This window comes from Calypte anna, chromosome 2 (assembly GCF_003957555.1).
Source record: "Calypte anna isolate BGI_N300 chromosome 2, bCalAnn1_v1.p, whole genome shotgun sequence".
Classification (NCBI taxonomy): Eukaryota; Metazoa; Chordata; class Aves; order Apodiformes; family Trochilidae; genus Calypte; species Calypte anna.
The window spans coordinates 39,941,083-39,960,828 of record NC_044245.1 but is presented as its reverse complement, the minus strand read 5'-3'; the positions used below and the strand labels follow the sequence as shown (position 1 = coordinate 39,960,828).

At 35.6% G+C, this 19,746-nt stretch overlaps 1 protein-coding gene across 1 annotated transcript in view; it reads left to right on the top strand.

Annotated features, from left to right (window-relative positions):
* NEK10 (NIMA related kinase 10) overlaps positions 1-19,746 on the top strand; it is a 122,183-nt gene that overhangs the window by 44,880 nt on the left and 57,557 nt on the right. Inside the window, exons 25-31 of the mRNA XM_030444638.1 lie at positions 1,276-1,489; positions 10,272-10,455; positions 10,554-10,640; positions 13,096-13,144; positions 15,379-15,412; positions 15,504-15,648; positions 17,726-17,826. Of these exons, the coding sequence (XP_030300498.1) occupies positions 1,276-1,489; positions 10,272-10,455; positions 10,554-10,640; positions 13,096-13,144; positions 15,379-15,412; positions 15,504-15,648; positions 17,726-17,826 (814 nt within the window). The remainder of the gene's footprint in view (positions 1-1,275; positions 1,490-10,271; positions 10,456-10,553; positions 10,641-13,095; positions 13,145-15,378; positions 15,413-15,503; positions 15,649-17,725; positions 17,827-19,746) is intronic.

Here is a 19,746-nt window from a genome sequence, read left to right as displayed (position 1 = left end):
GTTTGTGAGCACCAGGTCTGGCAGAGTGCCTTTGCTTGTTAGCTCCTGAATCACCTGCATGAAGAAATTGTCATCAGGAAATTCTAAAAATATCCTGGATTGCTGCACTCAGCCATACTACTTCATCAGGATGTATCAGAGTGGCTAATAGGCCCCAAAGAGTAGTAGTGCCTGCAATCATGAAGATTCCTCCAAAAAGGGCTTTATTGAAATCCTCTTTAGTTTTGGGTGGTTTACAGGGTGCCTCTACCATGATGTCACCTGTGTTGGTCTGTTCCTCTGATCCTTACCCATAAGCTCTTGACCACATGCAGCCAGGTGTTGAATTGCAGATTGCATCCACCCTGACTTGAATCTTTCACTCTCACTGGAGAAACTGGAGAGAACACCACATCATCCCCCTGTCCTTCACCCTTGTCCCCTGTCTGTAATCACTTTCTGGATGGTCAAGGTCGGCTCTGGTGGTGTCATTCATGCCCATATGAATGAGCAGCAAGGTGTAATAACCCAAGGGCCAGATGAGTCTTGGTAGCATCTCCACTAAGTGCTGAATCCAGGTGTGTCTAAAGCAACGTGCTTCACAATCATCAAATTAGCTCAAGTAGGTGAATGCCTCTGTTCCCTCAATCTCAAATGACTGTCAGCTGCTGATTCTTATTTATGATGTGAACAGTGTATTCAGACTCACTTGGGTCTGGTGTGTCCTCTGAAAGATTTTTTTCTTCCCCACCTGTTCCCAGGTCACTATACCTGTTCTGTGATAGTATATCTGGAGTCAGAGTCATAAGTCTCCTGCCTACCTCCTCTTGGAAGCCTCTATCCACTGCTCTTTTGAAGATAATCTCTAGATTTTTCCTTCTTCATTTCACTATTTGGGGGTCTCATCTCTGCAAAATCTCTAAAGATCTTGTCATTCTGACACCATACTCACTTCTTTGACAGCTGCTTTGTCCAGCAGTGCAGCACCTTGACCAGAGCACAGCGTCCCCAGAAGAGGCTCCAGCCCCAGGAAGATGCCCCAGGCACTCCCTAACATGTCTGGGAGTGCACAGCAGCAGCCGCCCAGAGCAGTTCTGTCTGGGTCAGTGTCAAGGATAATTGTTCTGTGCTCTCCAGTGTGTCAGCACCAAGGCTGCACAGTGTCAAGCTGTCCCATGCAGGCTGGAGCAGGGTGCTGGGCAGCATGACTGGATCAATACCATTGGAATGCTCTGGTACTAAAGAGTTTTTTAGAAATAAATTGTTACCTTTCCTTATCTAATGTTTCTTCTGTAGATGCTTGACTCCTGATGCAGAGGCACGTCCAGACATAGTGGAGGTCAGCTCACTTTTATCTAACATGATGATGAAATACTTGGATGTTTTATCCACCTCTCATCTCATGTTGGAGAAGAAATTGGATCGGGAGCGAAGACGAACCCAGAGGTACTTCATGGAGGCCAATAGAAATGCTGTAACCTATCACCATCCCCTGCCAACTTTATCACAAGTAAGTGCATGTATCAGGCTTTATTTTTTCTTATATTTTTTGCCATCTCTGAGAAAAGAAGGTACAACAAAGCAGAAAATAAATCAAAAGTAAAAGATCCATCCACTGAGAACATTTTTAGATACAGTCTCTTTAATTTAACAAGACATTAATTCAGTTTTGTGGATGTGCTTATGTAGAAAAAATTACAGTATCTTAAAACCCTATATCATTCTGTGTTGGAAAATGGAATTATTATGGAGATACTTTCTATTTTGATAGAATTTGGTAACATTTAATTATTACTTCACACTTGTAAATGGTTTGTGTGTAGGAGAATATATACTTGGCTAGGGTGGAACATCTGGATAATCTTGTGTATGATTCACAAACAATGACACCTGGAAAATGGAATCTACACAAGTATAATTTTTACAGATAGCTAAATAAAGAACAATGATGCTGATGGGGTATTTACTAATGCTTTCTTACTGTGTGATACAGTTCTGCAAGAACAATTCTAAAAATTCTTCCATTTGCTTCACACTGTGTTTAAAGCATCTTCATGACATCAGTGTTTTACTTAATGAACCAAGCTTGTATATGATGCCAGAGAATTTATTTAATAATACAAAGACATTGTTTTTGTGCATTAAAATCTCACAGTGAAAGTTACTGTTGTGGTAATCATGAAGCAAAGTTATAATTTACAGAGCTATTCTTGTATCTTAGATTCCCTTTATCAGGGCCCAGTAGTTTGCACTGAAGAAACTCTGTGTAGGAAAAAGATTTTCAGGAACACCTGGTCCCAAACTGATGGATTTTAATTTATTTATTTATTTCTAAATTTTCTTTGTCTTCACCTTCCTGGCTAAACACAAAACTTGGAGAAATTGTTAATAGTTTTTCCAGTAGTTTTTTCACCTATCAGTCCAAAATAATTTCTTTTATTATACCATTTTTTTTCACCTTCCAGAAAAACAACAACAAACAACTGTCACTTGAAATGTGAGAGGCACTGAGATGAAAGAAAGATACAGATTAGGATTTATAACTTAAAACAGTATGAGCAATTGTTTTCCATAATTTTTTTGAGTTTCCTTATCTACACATTTAGAAGCTTGCTGAATGTAATAATTTTTTTCATGTCTTGGTGTACTTTTTCTCTTGCATATAACTGTGATGAAATTATCAAAAAAAAAAAAAAAAAAAGGATAAAAAGGCTGTAAAGCTGTTTAATTTAGGATTTCAATGCAATTCTCCATCTTTGAGAAGAGTGCCCTATCCAGATGCTTCTAAGATATCTTAGAACTAATACAGTCACATTGAAGTTAGAGTACTTCTGTTTTGTATAAGTATTTGAGCAATACACCTATCTACATTACAAGAAGGAAAAAGGAATATTGTAATTCTAGTTCCACTCCAATGGATATTTTATTGGGTATATTAAAAGAAACAGGTAAAACAGGAGACCTAACAAAGATTCAGACCACTACAGAAGCTGGATGGAGTATGGCTCAGTAATGAGAAGTTGGAGACCACATTGCTGTAAATAAGAGAAAGTAATTGAATAAATGAGGCTAGGATCTTTCAGGTTTCAAAGGAGTATTACAGGGTTTAGAAACAGGTAAGAAGCAGCATGTAATTCATGCTCTGAAATGAAAAAACTAGAGAGGAAAAAAGTGGTTTATGTAAAGTCATAAAACAGTCCAGTGGCAAAGTTGACTTTTGTGTTCCAAACCAAATCTGAGTCTCAAAACAGTAATTGATTTTACTAATAATGGAAGTATCTTTCTAATATTTCCCTTTGAAGACATGAGAGGGTAGCCAAATAATAATTTGATTGCTTTTTTTTTTGAAGTAGCTGGATATGAATAATTTAGGCATAATTTTGGCTGTCTGCAAAAAGCTAAAAATAAGTCACTTTTATTACTTTGGAAATATGTATTCGATGATATGGGCAGCATCCATTATTGTTTCATTTACTCTATATATCCTAGGGTGTTTTTAACTGAGCAATAATGCTTAGAAGCCCTTGATAAGCCATTGTGTTCTCATATGATTTGACAGACAAATAGAATAACTTTCTTCTCATTGCAGATTTTTTAATGTAAAATATCAATATACCTAAATCAATGTAGAATGATAAATATTGAGATCCGTCCTGTATTTTGAATGCAGGAGAGAAAAATGTTAGCTTTATACTTGGAGCCTGCCAGGTAAAAATTATAGCAAAATTATAGCAAAATTATGTAGCAAAAATTATAGCAAAATATAGCAAAAATAGCAAAATATGAGCCATTTGTTCCTCCTGCTATTCTCAGAGAATATATTAAAAATGAGCATACATGGTAGAATATCTGGCTGATCAGGGTAATTTCCTTTTCCTTGTTTCTGAAGTTCTGATCTGTGCATGTGGCAGATATGTTCTGCTACATTCTTTCTTCTTTCCAGGTGTTTTTAATTCTGTGCTCTTTGGGAATTTAAATTTATTTTAATTTTTGCATTAATCATATCAGTAGAATATACATTTATTTTTTAAATCCATATATGGAAACCCATGGATTGAAATGGTGTTCTCAGTTATGCAGAGTAATAGGAGATGAAGGTGCTTAGATAACAGAAAAGTGGGTACGACTTTTGTTTCTGAGTGTAGTGTGTGATCCCTGGAGTGGTCCCACATCAAATGCTTGTCCAAGCTAATAGGGTGTTAGAAGTCATGAACAGTGCTTGTTCTGAGTGGGTCCATTTAGGTCATCATTAGCTGAGTGCTTTGTCCTAATGCTCAAATGCACAAACATGGCTATTAGCAAGGTTACTTTCTGCATTTTTCTAATTTCACACTTGAACTTGTAAGACTTCCCTTTCTTCAGCGTGCTGACTGGCACAGCTCAGAGATCCAAGGTGGAGTCATCTTCCACCTAGATGGGATTTTTAGCTGAGAGTCCACACCAGCCCTCCCAGTCCTAGAGCTGAAGGTATCAAGGTGGTGAACTTCTGATGGACTCAGATCATGCTGCCTGCAGCCTCCTTTATTACAGTCTTTGCTAAGAAGCCTGCCTGGATCTCTCTCTTGCAGTTTAACCATTAATTGCCTGGAAATATTAAAAGAAGCAACATAGCAGTTTTCATACAGGACTGCAGCTAAACTAAAGACCCTGACCAGATCTGAAATATCTGCTTCTGTTTCCTATTTTCCATTTGTGGCATGAACCTTTGTAATCCACCTGTAGATCATGCTATTCATATTGCAGCAATATACTCCAATCTTTATGTTAGAATATTCAATTCCTATTTTTACTAAAAATTGAGTTTTAAAAAGGTATGTGTGTGTGTATGTAGTGAAATGAGGCAACCAGGTGTCACTAATTGCCAGGGAATGAGCATGAGCTGGTGTCAAGCCCACCTGTGCCTGATTAGGGTGGGCCCCAACTGCACATGAGCAGGACCAGGGGGCCAATAAAAGGTAAGACCTAAGACACAGGCTCAGCTCACACTGGAACTCACAATCTCGGCATGCTTGGCTTTAAGTGCTGCTTTCAGCACTGCACTACCTTCATTGCTTCACTAGAGCTCATCGCCGTCAGGGTGAGGCTTTGAGGAGTCTCGATCCCGCAGCCCCAGAGCATTGCTCGGGTGTGTCGTTACGTGCTTAGCCGGCTGCGCCACTCAAGCCTCATTTTTGTGAGATTGTGAGTTCCAGTGTCCAGTGAGCCTGTGTCTTAGGTCTTACCTTTTATTGTCCCCCTAATCCTGCTCATGCGCAGTGGGGGCCCACCCTAATTAGGCACAGGTGGGCTTGACACAAGCTCATACTCATTCCCTGGCAATTAGTGACACCTGGTTGCCTCATTTCACTACATGTGTATATATACGTATACACACACACACATAAATATATATATATATGTAAAGGATGATAGTGCCTATCTGTGCACTGCTGCACAAAATTCTCATTGGAAATGAGAAGTCAGGAATGTCATGAAAACAGCATTCCACACATTGTTTTTCTCCTTCCACCTTTCACTCTATTGATTTTGTTCTGACCCCATTCTGTTTTGGTGGTTATGTTGCCAGTACTGGCAGTAAAGTTTAAATGTTAGAAATGACAGTTGGTGTGATAAGAAGAAAGTAACTTTTTTAGATTTATACTATTTACATTTGGAGAATAAAATAATTACACACAAAATCTGCTTTACAGGTGAAATTTTTTTAAGTTTACTGAATGTAGCAAATAATAATCACAGCCAAGTAACTACCTTTGTAACTGTATGATCAATTTATTAAGGATGATCCCATGATATGTTGAATTCAACTTCTGTTTGTTAGTGCATCGAGTTACTTCAATAGAATGACATAAGGCAGAAAGAGCTGTCAGAGATGACCTTGTCCATCTCCAAGCCTTAGTACTACCTGTCATTTCTGATGGGTATTTGACCAGTCAGTCATAAAAATGTCAAGAGATAAAAAGTCTCTCCCAAGGCAACCTGTGCCAGATTGGGGAACAGTATGGAACCCGCAGAAATGAAAAAATGTCTTCACATCAGCATTCACTTGTCTGAATGAGTAAATATTTTCCATCTGAAGATAACATCTGGAATACCATGAGGCTGCTTTAAGCACTGACAGGAGATAATTGGAAAGCCTGGGCATAGCTATAGCACATACACACTGTGCTGTATCCTGTATCTGCAGTTAGTCTGATGCTTTCAGAAAGTGCTGTGTTGCTTCGTATGCTTAACAGAGTGAATGTGTTTGGTATGTTTGGTTTCCAGGGTATGTTAGATGGACGTATGCATATATGACGCTTGACATTTTCAGACCCATTCTGAAGTGTCATGGAACCGCTCTGTGAGCTTTAAGTCCAGAATGTCCCCAGAAAACTCCATTTTCTGAAACATTCACATGTGTTACATAGTGTATAAATGCTCATTTCTCTCCTCAGGATTCAAGATAGATGCAGTAGTTGAATGCATAATTACTGCTAGAGGGTATTAAGGTCTAACTTAAATTTTAGTTCTTGCAACTTAAGCTGTTTACTTTTTGTTCTCTTCACTGTGGGAATATGTATAAGTTTTTTGATTTCTCTTATATGTTATGTGTTCCCTTTATAAATTGTTCTTCTGACTGAATTATCAAATTCCATCACTCTTACTTGGTAATTCATGGTTTGTAGACCTCTGATTATTCCAATTTCTCTCCTTTGCTGTCTTTTCCACACTTTTGTGTGTTGAAAACTAACTCAGTTACTTCAACTGAGAACCTTCATGGCACCAAATAGAAAGACTACACAGTTCTTGGGGATGCTTCTCTTTATGCATCCCAGTTTACTTTTCCGTGGTATCACTGACTCATGGTGATTTTGATCCACCAAAATCCCCTTGCCTTTTCTATCGTAGGTGCTGTCTGACCAGTCCTTCCCTTGTGTATTTGCACAGTTGTTTCTCCCTGCTCATTGAACCTTGCATTCTCCCTATTTAAACATCATCAGTTCTTTTTGTTTCTCCATTTTGTCAAAACTTTTTTGAAACCTATTGTCACTTGTTTTGACACAAATCTGTTTATGATGTATGTGTTGTAGCATATGATGTGCATGTAGCACAGTTAATGCACATTTAATAGGCAGTCTGTCTATCCCATTATACAGATGATCATTTTAATTCAGTCAAAACTTTGAATTGTTTTTCATCAAGGTCAAAGAGAGCCTGAAAAATTGTGTTCACATCCATTTGCAGTTTAACAAACATTCAAAATAGGTACCGAGTATATTTTTTATGGCCTACTATACTGCCAACTGGTGGTGATTTTGGTCATGCTTCACTAGCTTTCTTGTAATATGTCATAAAAAACTGACAGAAGTCTTACTAAAACCATGATAAATAACATCTGCTTCTTGTTCTCAGTGCACAAGAACTGTTTCCCTGTTAAAGAAAGAAATATGTTGCTTTAGTATGTATTTTTTTTCTTTCTCTGACAGTTTCATGCTCTTACTCATTTTATTGCTGTTTTCTACTTTTTTACAAAGTTTAATAGTGGAAGTAGTTCTGGTTTTTTCTTTAAATAGAAAATCAGTTGATTAATACTGTAATAAGTTGTCTCTAAGATGAATTGAACACTATTTTCAAATGCCTCTAGAGAGCTTTATGTTGCTTGAAGACAGAAAAGTTAATTCTTCTGGACAGCAATATGGCAAAGCAGAACTAAACAGAAGATCAATATCTGTATTTTAACAAAAGATTGGTGGTTTGGTTTTTGAGTTTGTTTTCTTGGGTTTGTTGTTTTGGGTTTTTTGAGAGTGTTAATTTCAATTCATAGAAGACTAGATTCCTATCAGAAGTTGAATGATCAGTTCAGGTTTCATTTCCTTAAAAAATTAATTATTTCTGATTTTACAGTGGTAATGGTTACAAGTGAAGAGAGAGACAGTGTAATTATAGAAGATACGGCTGATGAGTCTCAGCTTGTAGACAGAGGTTTTTCTTCATGGCAAGGACACAAATTTCAAGTGCTTCCAGAGATGCTTTTGCTCAATCAAAGATGAATTCTAGAAAAAAAATTAATTGTTTTTTAATTTGAACATTTTTGCACAGGGACTCTTTTCCCGTTAGATTTCCTTTTGACGTCTATTTATCCCAGAAGGCAGAGTTTCTTTTAACAGGGGCGCCAAACATTTGAACCTCCGGGGAAACCAAAGTATAAGTTTATGATGAAAATGTGAGATAAAACTGGATCAACTGATGTAGCCTCCAGAAAGATTTATAATATAGTAGATTCTAGGATAAAGACAAGAACAGAATTCAAGTGAATATATATCAGTCATACTGCAATGCTTGTGATATGTTGAATATCTCACTGTTTAACAGTTTTCTTCAAAAGATGAGTATTTATCTTCCTACCTGTCTGAAAGAAGTCTCTCTGAGGATATCAAAGTGGTTGGAGATATCTCGAGGCACTGGAGAATACTTTGTCCATGCTCTTCCCACAAAGTTATATTCTTTGTATCCTTCTGTTCTTATGTAGGCAGAAAATATTTTTATTATGTATAGACAGGTTAGAGCTTGATGATTTCTGCAATGGCTTTAAGGCTTTAGGGTACATTTCACTGATCTCTGAGTGGTTTCTGTAGCAAGTCTGATGATTAGTTTCATCATAAGGTCAATAGTATTCAGTTCATGCATTTCAAACAGGTTTCCTTTCTTGATGTGGCAGTCGGATGTGACACCAATTGTTACCAGCAGTCACCTTGATCCTTTTTTTTTCCCTCTTGGTTTACAAGTTAATATTAGCAATTACTCATTTGAGTGTAAGGTTGTACTGGCAATGCTGAAAGCAGTTTTAAGTATATTTTTAAGTATATATTTTAAATATGTTTTTCCTTTCATGTAGAACAGGTGAATTCATTCTTTTCAGTAATTATGCACTGCCTGTTCAGGGCACAATAAGTGTGCTCATATGTCATGACCAGACTACTCTCTTTCACTTTGGAAAGTCACCCTTCATGGCTGCCATGCTGTGCTACGCTGCAGTCACTACTATTGTGGTATCTTGGACAAAAGCTGACTCCAGTGCTCTATGTGCAAAAATTACTTTTTTCCACCTAAATTCAAAGAGAAGAGCTTGACAAGCCATCTCTTACAAGTTATAGTTTCGAGCATAGAACAAAAGATAGGGAATTAATTGAAGCAGACCATTAGGCAGCCAGCAGTATAATCAGTGCTCAGGGGAGCAGTCAGGTTTCTGAAGGAAGAGGCTTTCTAATGCATTCAGTCTGCTAAATCCCAATAAGGCCAAAATACTTCATGGGAAAAAACTTTGGAAGTACATTGTGTTAGATACAGGTCAAATTGTATTTGGTACTGTTGGTAAGAATGTAACTATTCAGGAATTTATTATCTCCTGAAATTACTGTAATACCAAAGATACTAATTTGTTTAACCTATTTATTTATGTCATTTATCTTCTTTTCTCCTTTATTGCATCTTTCTTGCTTTGACAAGATAGAGTAAAAAGAAGCATGAATTTTTTTACACACAGCAGAAATAACATAGGAAGTTTTGAAACAATATATAAAGAGATCATAAAAACAGTCTCCCCTCAAAATATGTTACATTAAAAGAGCAGCAGTAGCAGGGATTAGGGATCTCTGCTCTTTCCAGAACATGTTGGCATCAGCAGAGAGCAGAATTTTATACTCACTAAATAACCCGCTGCTACAGACAAGATTCAGCACTTAAATGTTATAGGCAAATAATTTATATTCTGTGTTTTGATTTTTGTAGCTCAGCTTTGGTAATGCCAGGCAGCATTTGGTCAGTTCAGCCTTCCAGAGTCTCTCTGGTATTTTATCATATCAAGTCCACCTTATATTCTAGTACCATCTTAACTTTTGATGGTCCAGATCTAATCTGCTCTCTATTATCTAAACTCAAAGAGATTAAACCTCCTATTGTAAATCCTCCCACTTGGGAGCCTTCTGTCCTTGCCATGTTGTTCAGTATTTCTTTCTGGTATGGCATCCGTTTTTGGTTTTTTTCTTGCTTTCAGTGCTTGTTTTGAAAAGATCTTTCTCAAGAATGAAGATACCTTTTAAAGGATAGAAATAATTTTTTTACATTGAGAGTTTGAAAGTTTTACTCTAAATTTAGAATCAGTGAATGATACAGGAACCACATAGTCCTGGACTAACAGTGAGTGGTAACAAAAAGTTCATTTTTATGTGTGTGCATATCTATGAGTGACACTTTCATTTTCAGGTGCTAGATAAATTGCTATGCAACATTTCCTTTTTATTCTTTGTTGTCAGAAACATTATGAGAAGTTGAGTCTTCAGAGCCATAGCACTGGAACATCCATCTGCAAAAGTGCGTTTTCAGAAAATTCAGATCTCCCAGCTGAAACCTGTCAATCTGTGTATGGAAATGATGAGGAAAGAACATGTGAAGAAAAGCTGGTAGAGGATCTCAGCACATTAGAGAACTCTGAGAAAGGTAGTCATTAGCAAAAGAAGCATCAGGAGTTCTATTATGCTGGAAGGTGGTTAAAAGAAATGCATTAAAATCTTCTTTGCTTTCATTTTCATGTTCAGATATGTTTTCTGAATTAGAAGATGAGCTGGATGTATTGGACAACTCAAGCAGCTCCAGTTCAAGTCTTGTGAAGGAGTCTCCTTTTGGTAAGAGTGAAATGTACACTACTTTCTAACAGCATGTTAATTGTTTTATCTAAAATATTAGGGTATTTCATGATTTTTGGCAAGTTTGCTATCTGTTGTGAGTCCTTTAACTAAACTACAATAACTGTGACGGCCCTTTCCAGTATAATGCATTTTTTGTCCCAATTTCTTTCTGTAGCTTATCCCTATATTTTGAAGTAATGCCTATGAGAACTAGAATGTTATTGGGAAACTTGACAAAGATTTGAAGCATGAGATAACTGGTGTTGATAGGAAACAGATGGAGGACAGTGTGAAAACTTCCGTCTCAGTAACAATAATGCTATGCAAATGAATAGAGTGCTCTATTTAGAGAGTGAAAAAAAGGAAGTTGAAAGAGGCAATCTTTACCTGTCTAGATGAAGTGAATAAATGGGAGAGAAGCAATGCTTAATGATTAGATTTGAATTAGGAAGGGATTATGTGGCAAAACACAGCATTAATTCTGCCTGTAGTTATTTAAGGTAATCAGATAGGACAGTACCAGCTGAGTTGTGTGTTATCTTCAATAATAGTTTTTTGGACTAAATAGTTTTCTTAAGTGGTTTTAATTCTTAAAAATTGAAACATCTTTTACCACCATGAGCTACCTATTAAATCCTAAGCTACCATGATCTACCTATTAAATGGGGTGGGATTCTTATTAAAGGAAGATCAAAGAACATTTTATACTGGAAGAAAAAGATTGATATTAGAGCTGAGCAAACTTGAGATTTTGATTCATCCCTTGAAGTTCTAGAGGAAAATCTGTCGATTATTTAAACCATCCTTTTAAAAGGTGAAGGGAATGTGTTTATTTAAAGAGTAACAAATGTTGTTTCAGAGTGCCAGCCTTTAAAAAATATAGAATAACTTTACTGTGTCTGTTTGAAATACTATTTGATAGCTGGATTTTTTCTTTTTCTAAATGAAGAAGGACTTGTGTCTAGTCAACCCTGAGTTTATCATCAAAGTTTTCTTAAATAATTATAAAAAAAAAAAAACAAAGTAGAAAGAAAAAAGTTTTTTACTTTGCTGCTTTCTTTGTGCTAAAAGACTGACAGGAGAATGTTGCAGAATACAGGGAAGCCTTGTCTGACTGTGGGAGAGGGCTGCATAGAAGAAACATCTTGAGGAAAAGTAGCCTGCAGAGTCAGTGTTCTATTTTGGTATTTAGTCTGAAGAATAACATATTGTTCATCTGCCAGAAATTGAATTCTTTGTGGAATAGTTCAGTATTGTACACAAACATTTGGAATATTTGTGTAGTTTGTAACTTGCCATGCACAAAGTTTTATTGGTAATTTATTTCCTTGCTAAATTTTCTTTTTTAAGATTAAGACAATAACAAAATATGAACTTTAAAAATATTTAGATATTTTTGTGCCAGATTTCCATTGATTTAATGAAATATTTTAACTCAAGAGATCCAGTTAGTTCCTATTAATGACAGTAACTTTAATCTTCATTTCTAGAAGTTATTGCTCATTTTCCACCCAGCACAGAGTTTAATGGGTACATAGATACTTTGGGATTGCTTTTCCAGAAAAAGAATTCTGTATCTATACATTCTTAGATCAAGTGTTTTCTGATTAATGTTGAAGTTAGCTTTATAAATCAGTTGTAATTAATGCTGACAAATTTTTCTTCCTTTCAAGGAAGAAGAAATATGGTTTTTAAAAAAAGTATTAGTTATTCAAGATACTTTTATATGCTGAAATATGCTTTAAGAAAAGCATTCTTGGTCTGGACAATGTAATTCTACAAAATGAGTTCCTTTAATACCTCCTAAGATTGCCAAATACATTCTTTTTTTTTTTTTTTAATTCAGACTACTTGAACTTGGTGGATTTGGTGGTTTGAGAAAGTGTTTCTTCTTTACATATGACATTTAGGTAGTTTGGTAAGTCTTAGGAGTAAAATCTCACATCTGTTACACATGGTTCTTAGGCTGTGAAGTGAAAGCATAGGAAATTTGTTGAGAATTAGTATTGCATCAAGAAACCCATAACTTGCATATGTGCTCTCTATGAAGAATTTTGGAGATCTTAGTGTTTTTAGGCTTATTTTGCCCGATTTGAGTTAGTCTAAGATTCAGGTTTCTCTTGGGGCCTCAGTGCAGTGGGACTTTTTTGAAGACATCAGCTAGAACATGATCTGCCAAGACCTGTTTTTCCTATATGATCCTTGAGTTAAGCTTCGAGTATGTTTATAGTGAACACAGTTGGTGCACATGTAGTAACTGCTGGTGAGCAAAAAACTTAATTCTGTTTGCTCTGCAAAGCAGTTTGGTTAGCATAGTTTGGATTGTCCACTCCAGTGTACACTGCTTTTTTAAAGTTATTTTGACACCATGTCTGGGAAATAGAAAATATTAACATGTGTACGTAGATATATCTTTTGTCATTCAAAGGTAATAATTATGCATCTGTTTCAGGTATAATTAAAGAAACTTTTAGTGCTTCTGAAAGACAGCCTCAGATTAGGTAGGTACAATTTATGATTTTAATATGGATTATGTAATTGGTAATTTCTGTGGTCCATTTCTGAACAGTTGCAATTTTGCTTTCAATAAACATTTCCCTACTCATAGCTACATTTTCGGTTTTATTCAGCCTATGGCACTCAGTCTGCATGAGGATGGTTTGAGGGTGTTTGCACACAGAAGCTTTACATGAGTAATTTAAGGACTGTCATTAAACTGGTGAATAGTTTTAAGAGTGGATCTTGCTTCATCAGCTTAAGCTGTCATTAGTTGATTAGCCAAATTCCAGTTTTGCATTTCAAGTTGGTTTTTTCCATATTAAAATATGGTTTTGCATTTGATAGTACTGAGTAATATCTTGTCTCTTAGAACTCCTCTAGATCTTCTATATAAATGTAGATAGAGTATTTTTGGAGTCCTTCTCATTCTTTTCAAAAAAGAAACCAAAAGAGAATATGGCATGGCCATTCCCATTCTCCTTCTAAACTTCTCTCTTCTTTTCTCTCATTTTCTTGTGTTATTTATTCAGAAATGCATCAAGCACTTCTTTTACAAACCGTTTTTTTTTTTTCTGCTCTAATTGCAACAACTTGTACTCCTAGACTGTTCTTTGTTTCTTCCTTTCCACTTTCCTTCCACATCTGGAAAAATCCCAGAATCAGTCTTGGCTCCATCTACCTCCTGGACAATTTTTTCCTCTTATCTGTAACTTACCCTGTTAAGCTTTAATAATAAGGGCACTGAGTCCTCTCCCATGTTTCTCCACAGACTCTTCTTGATCCAGCTTTTATCTAAAGAATATTACTGTAGCAAGTCTTACTAACCTGTATTATGACCTCTTCCAGGTTTCATACAGTTGAGTTCTACATAGCTAAAAGGATTGTCATAATTGCCTGTACCTCAAGTCCTACCCATTAGCTTGGGTTTGGATCATTCTCAAAAATAACATCCACCAATACTTCGATGCTTGAGCATTTGCTTTACCTTAGACATCTCCCAGAGTTTATGCAGTCAGAATATGCCTTATTCTTCTGTCTGGCACCTCTAAAATACAGCCTTTTGTATCAATACACACTGCTAAATCTCTTGGTTGGGTTCATAAGGCTGTCATGCAAGCAGCCTCCTCCTTGGTTTTGATACGTATGTTCTAGTGACTCAAATCCCCACTTAGAGCATTGCTGCAAGGAACATTTCTACAGCCCAACTTTGGATCCTGGCTCCAACTTTGCAATCTTCTATGTGTACCCTTTTACTAGTTCTGCTTTCCCTATAACTTTTTCTGTAACTTCAAATACAATGCTTAGTTTTTGTTTTCAGAATTGTTCTTAACATGTGGGCATCCAGTCTCACTTACCACTTATCAGCTTTCCAGCTTCAGTCCTGCAGTGGTCAGTAATGGAAGCCTCCTCATTCTTCAATGTTGAAGCAAACACACTTGATTTTTCTCCATCTCTTCCCCTCATGTAAATATTAGCAAAACCATCTCCTCCTCTTTTTTTATAACTACTCCTTTCAACTCAAATTTTCCCTACTCCTTAAAAAATATATATATATATATATATATATATGCAAATTCTCTCCAATTGAGGGTTGTTGAAGCTATCATCCACCATTCATCAGGACATCATATTTGTTCTTCTTGTTCCCTATCTATCACTTTGCATTTGTTGTTTCTTACCTCAGCTAGTGAAATTTGCAGGCTGGGGCAGTGTTTATGTTGACTATGAAGCAGAAGCTAGCATTTCTGACACTGAGGTATTGCTGTGCTGGTGATTTAAAATTCAATTTTCCCTCCCAATTTACTAGTATTGTGTGTGTTATAACTCTTGGTTTTATCCACTAGCAATATTTACTTTGTTCTTTACACTTTACATGCAAAAAATGGGCAAACTGAAGTGTACTTTAACAGATGAAACATAATGCATAATGTAGTGGATTACTGAGTTTTAAAAGCTAAAATCCTGTCTGCTTTTTTGGTACTTTCCAGGCTAGAAATTGAGCAGGGAAAGGAGTGAGGTTTAACTTTTATTATGTAGAAGTCATGCAATTTTGGACTTGTAGAATAAGCCAACCTTTATAGGACATAAATGCAGAGCTAAAAATGAGTAAATTTGGACAGTACTCTTTTAGAGCAAACATGAGGATGAGTTGGGGAACACTGGTATTTCCACTGCAGTCATTGGTGCCAAACACAATTAAAAAGTTACATTTTGGTTTTGTTTTTTATAATAATAGAGATTATATTGAAGGCCTTGGAACAAGACTGCAAACAGGTAATTCTGTGCTAACAATTCTAACAGTTTCAAGGTTTTTAAACCTTATTCTCCTATTGCATATAGATTGACTCCTCTTTTATTTCTTCGGTTCTTCTGCCTACTTATCTGCTCTTGGGAGTGCTTCTGCTCATGTGCAGTGCCCACAGTAAGAAAAGAGAGGATTCCTTAGTGAGAAGGAGGAAGTCTTGTAGTCTTCCAGTTGTAGTTCTTGGCAATGTGAAAAATCATGGTATTATCTAATAATTATGTTAGAAATGCATATGATTTAAATTTCAGATGCAAATATGTTATCTGTTATACTCTTAAGGAATTTTAAAAACAATATAAATTCCTATAGTAAATCAGGAAGACCTAATTTGGATAGTCATTATCCTTGCTAAAGATTTGATGAATGCCATGGGAATATTTCCTATTAAAGGAATGTTTCATAGAGCTCTTGTAAATTATGATGTATATATCCATCATCATTGATGAAACAAGTTTTCCTCTGAGATAGTTTTCTTTCTTCCTGAGAAGCTTCATATGCTGTAAGCTGCTAAACTGAATTCTGAATGCATCTTGTCTGAATTAAATAATAATTGAAAGAAAATTATGTTGAGCAATTGGAATACTGATCTTTAAAAAGTCATTTTTGTCTCTTACTAGATTGTTATCATGATCTGCAGACAAACACTTTACACTTTGTTAATATTCCTCTTGGTAAATTGAATAAATCTGACATTTTTGATCGGTGATGTTTTCCCTTTGGGATATAACTCCTAAAAGTTTTAAGTGTGTGGGCATTGGATCTCTAATTTTTTTCAAGACAGATAGACATTATAAGTAGACATTATATCTGGTCCTCCTCGACTGGTAAGTTGTATTGTTGCTGTCATACTAGAAAACAGAGAAAGCTCTATATACTGAATAATAGATAAATCCATATTATGTCTTACTCAGTTCTTTCTGTTTGCTGATACCATTCTAAGCATATTTTTCTTCAAAACATAAAGAAATCTGGGAAGACCCACAAAAGAAAGGGCACTCACTTACTTGCTTTTGTTTTTTAATACAAGGCATTGACAGCAGAGAAGTCAAATACCACAGGACAGGGCCCAGTGAAAAAGGTAAAATGTCAAGGAAGTGAAGTTTTTTTCAGTGCCTTAACAAAGACTGAAATATCCTAGGTTGTAATGGCAAGACCACGCTATTTATTTGGGATTGAATAGGGCAGTGTTCAAGCAGTTTGTAGAGAGTTGAAAATGAGGAAAAAAAAAGAGCTAAAGCAAAATAGAATTATTCTGATATATGTATCCCATATATTTGTATATACCATAAATTCTTGAGGCATACGACAGGTTGTTATGACATGTATTCCTCTGTCACCTTGAACAGAAAGGCAAACCAAAAATCTTCCTTAAGAGATTTCTTTTCCTCTTATTGATTAAGAGGAGACTCAAGGTAAAAAAAGTTTCACTTCATTTCACTTGCCTCTCTCAACCCATGCCAAAAGGCATTACCACAAAAAAATCAGACAATAGCTATGATGTTGTTACCTTCCATATCCTGCTAGAAATGTCTCTGTGTAATAAAGAATGAAATTATATATATCTGTTTACTGTGAGAAATCTGGTTGGTCCCTACTTCAGTTTGTTAACATCTCTGTTTATTAACTTCTTGTTAAATAGGCAGCCCAGAAATCCAGCAGGAAAGCATCCTAATAGTTCAGTTATGGGCTAATTAATTTTGTTATTTGGCTTTCTTCTCCCTCTCAGTTAAATTTTCACTCGATACTAGATTATTTAACAAAAAGGAATGTGGATCTAAATTAGCTTCAGAAATCTAGTTTAGAGATGTAATCATGAGGAATGTAGAAATGTAATTATGAGCTATACAGAACCTGCTGAGTGAAGTTCAATACTTAGGACTAAGGTCTTTGCTTCCAGGTCTAATGTTCAGCTTTGAAAGATAAGTTAACTAATGTTCTTTAGTGATACAATAAGTGTTTTATAGTGGCAACCTGCTGAGAAGCTTTTATTTAATCTCTGGGTCTAATGGTGTGTATGACATAAATAAACAAGATTAAAACCATAAATAGTAATTGATTTGCCACATAAAAATTAAAGAATATGATTTAGTTTTGGTACTATCCTGTTTCTGAGCACGATAAAGGAGAACCAGGTAAATAAAAATAAAACTTTAATATGTATTAATTTTTATATTAAATTCTGAATATTTACATCTATAGGTTTTAAACAGTGCTCGCTATTCATATATTAAAGCAACAAAATGAGCTTTCCTCCTGATTTTACTGTTGTCATCTACAGCATTGGCAGGAATTGCTGTATCACAAAGGAAGGTGCGTCAGATCAGTGACCCTGTTCAGCAAATTCTTATTCAGCTGCACAAAATTATCTTCATCACTCAAGTATGCATTACTCTTACTTCTGACATTCTATACTTTTAAGTTATTTGCTGTTGTCAAGATGATGGTAATGCAAAGTGCTGCCAGTTTAGTCACCGTTCTTTAAAAACAAAAGAACTTGACATTTTTCCAGATGGCAGGATGTTTTAAAAATATATCATTTAAATAAAGACTAACCTTGAATATTAGTATGTGGAGGTTGTCAGTAATTGAGTCATTTGAAAAAAAATTCATTGCCTTACCTCAAAAATTGATTGTACAGTAAGTTATTTTTACAACATTCTGTCATGCCAACAGTATGAATATTTTAAGTGACTTAATACCACATACTGACATGGAGAGTGCATGAAATGCTTTCCTCTATAGTAGTAATTTTAAAATAATTTCTAAGCAATCATTTTTACTGTCAATAAGTAGTAATATTTTCTTGGGATTTCTAGTCCAATATTTCAAATCTTGAATGTGTTAAATATTTTGAAGTGTCAGAACAGATCTTTTTCAAACTTAAAGTTAAGTTCAAAAGTTTCATGACCAAAGATTGCTGAAGTTATTTCATGATGATTGCGAAGGAAGCAGGGAGCTGATGTAACCTGCATTGAATTCTCAGTTAAAAATATGGCTGAATTTTTTTTTCTGCAGTTACTTTTAAAAGTTGCTATTATTAAATAAGCATCTTTTTATTTTCCAAAATGATTGGTTTCTATTTAGAAAGTGATGCTTATCTCCTCAGGTAATTTTAGATTAATGAATTACTTGGGTGTGTTTTACATTTCTTTTTTTTGTCTCTCAATCTTACTGAAACAGGTAATACAGGAAATAAATTATCGAGGACAAAGAAAACAATGATTATTTCAAAAAATTGAACTGACTGAGTTTATTGCAAGAACACCATCTCCACCTGCTAACAAAATGGGGCAGCTTAGTCTTCATGTGTTACATTAGGAGTGTGTCCAGGGTGCTTATTAGTGAATCTACACTCTCTGTTGTAGAAGGTTTTCTCAAGTGCCCTAAAAATCAATGGAGGTTATAATAGCAGGGATGCCCAACAGCTGAACAGAGAAAACAACTCAAAGACTTGCTGAGAAGTGACCATTGAAGCAATTACTTTGTTGGCTTTGAAACAGAAAGGCAGGGAAACCAGGATCCACGCCTGTATTTTTTCACTGTATACTATATGCTTCACTTGTACTTATTTATATTTTTACAAATCTAAGGTAGAATATTTTTTATAATAATTAGCTGTTTTCTAAGCCTCTATTACATATTTCAGCTGACAGTTCTAAGCTAAAGTTTACAAGTGAGAGCTCTTGCCTCTTAGTTGTTGGCTACTACAAGCAGCCTTCCCAATCCGGTTTCCATGGGAACAAGAGTCTTTGGAAAACAATGTAAGGGAGAGCTTTTTAAAAAGCATTATGTAAATCCCTGGCTTTTTTTTTTTTTTTTTTTTTTTTGGTTCATTTTGGGTTTTTTGTTTGTTTTTTTTTTGTTTGTTTTTGTTTTTCACTGATCTGACATCTGATTTCATTTAAGCAAAAGCTACAATTGAACACTGTTGCCTGAGGCAACTCCAAGTTTCTCATGCATTGCATTTGTCTTTAACCACCTTTGCTTCTCACCATTCTGATACGCCCATGGTACATGGCTGCATGCAGGTCATAACTGTTCATTACAGTCTAAGGAACATTCAACATCTGACTTAAAGCAATATATAAGACTTTATCTGCATGAAAAATTACTGGGATCTACCTGTATCAAAAAACTGCAGGCAACTAGCTGTCTGATAGACTTAAGATTAGGATGTAATCTTGATCTGTGGCTTACCACAGGACTCCTGTGTAGTCTCTACAGATTTATAGCTGTCTCAAGGCAGTAATTTGTCTTAAAAGGAAAAAAAAAGCTCTTTATTATTTGCATGGTGACAGT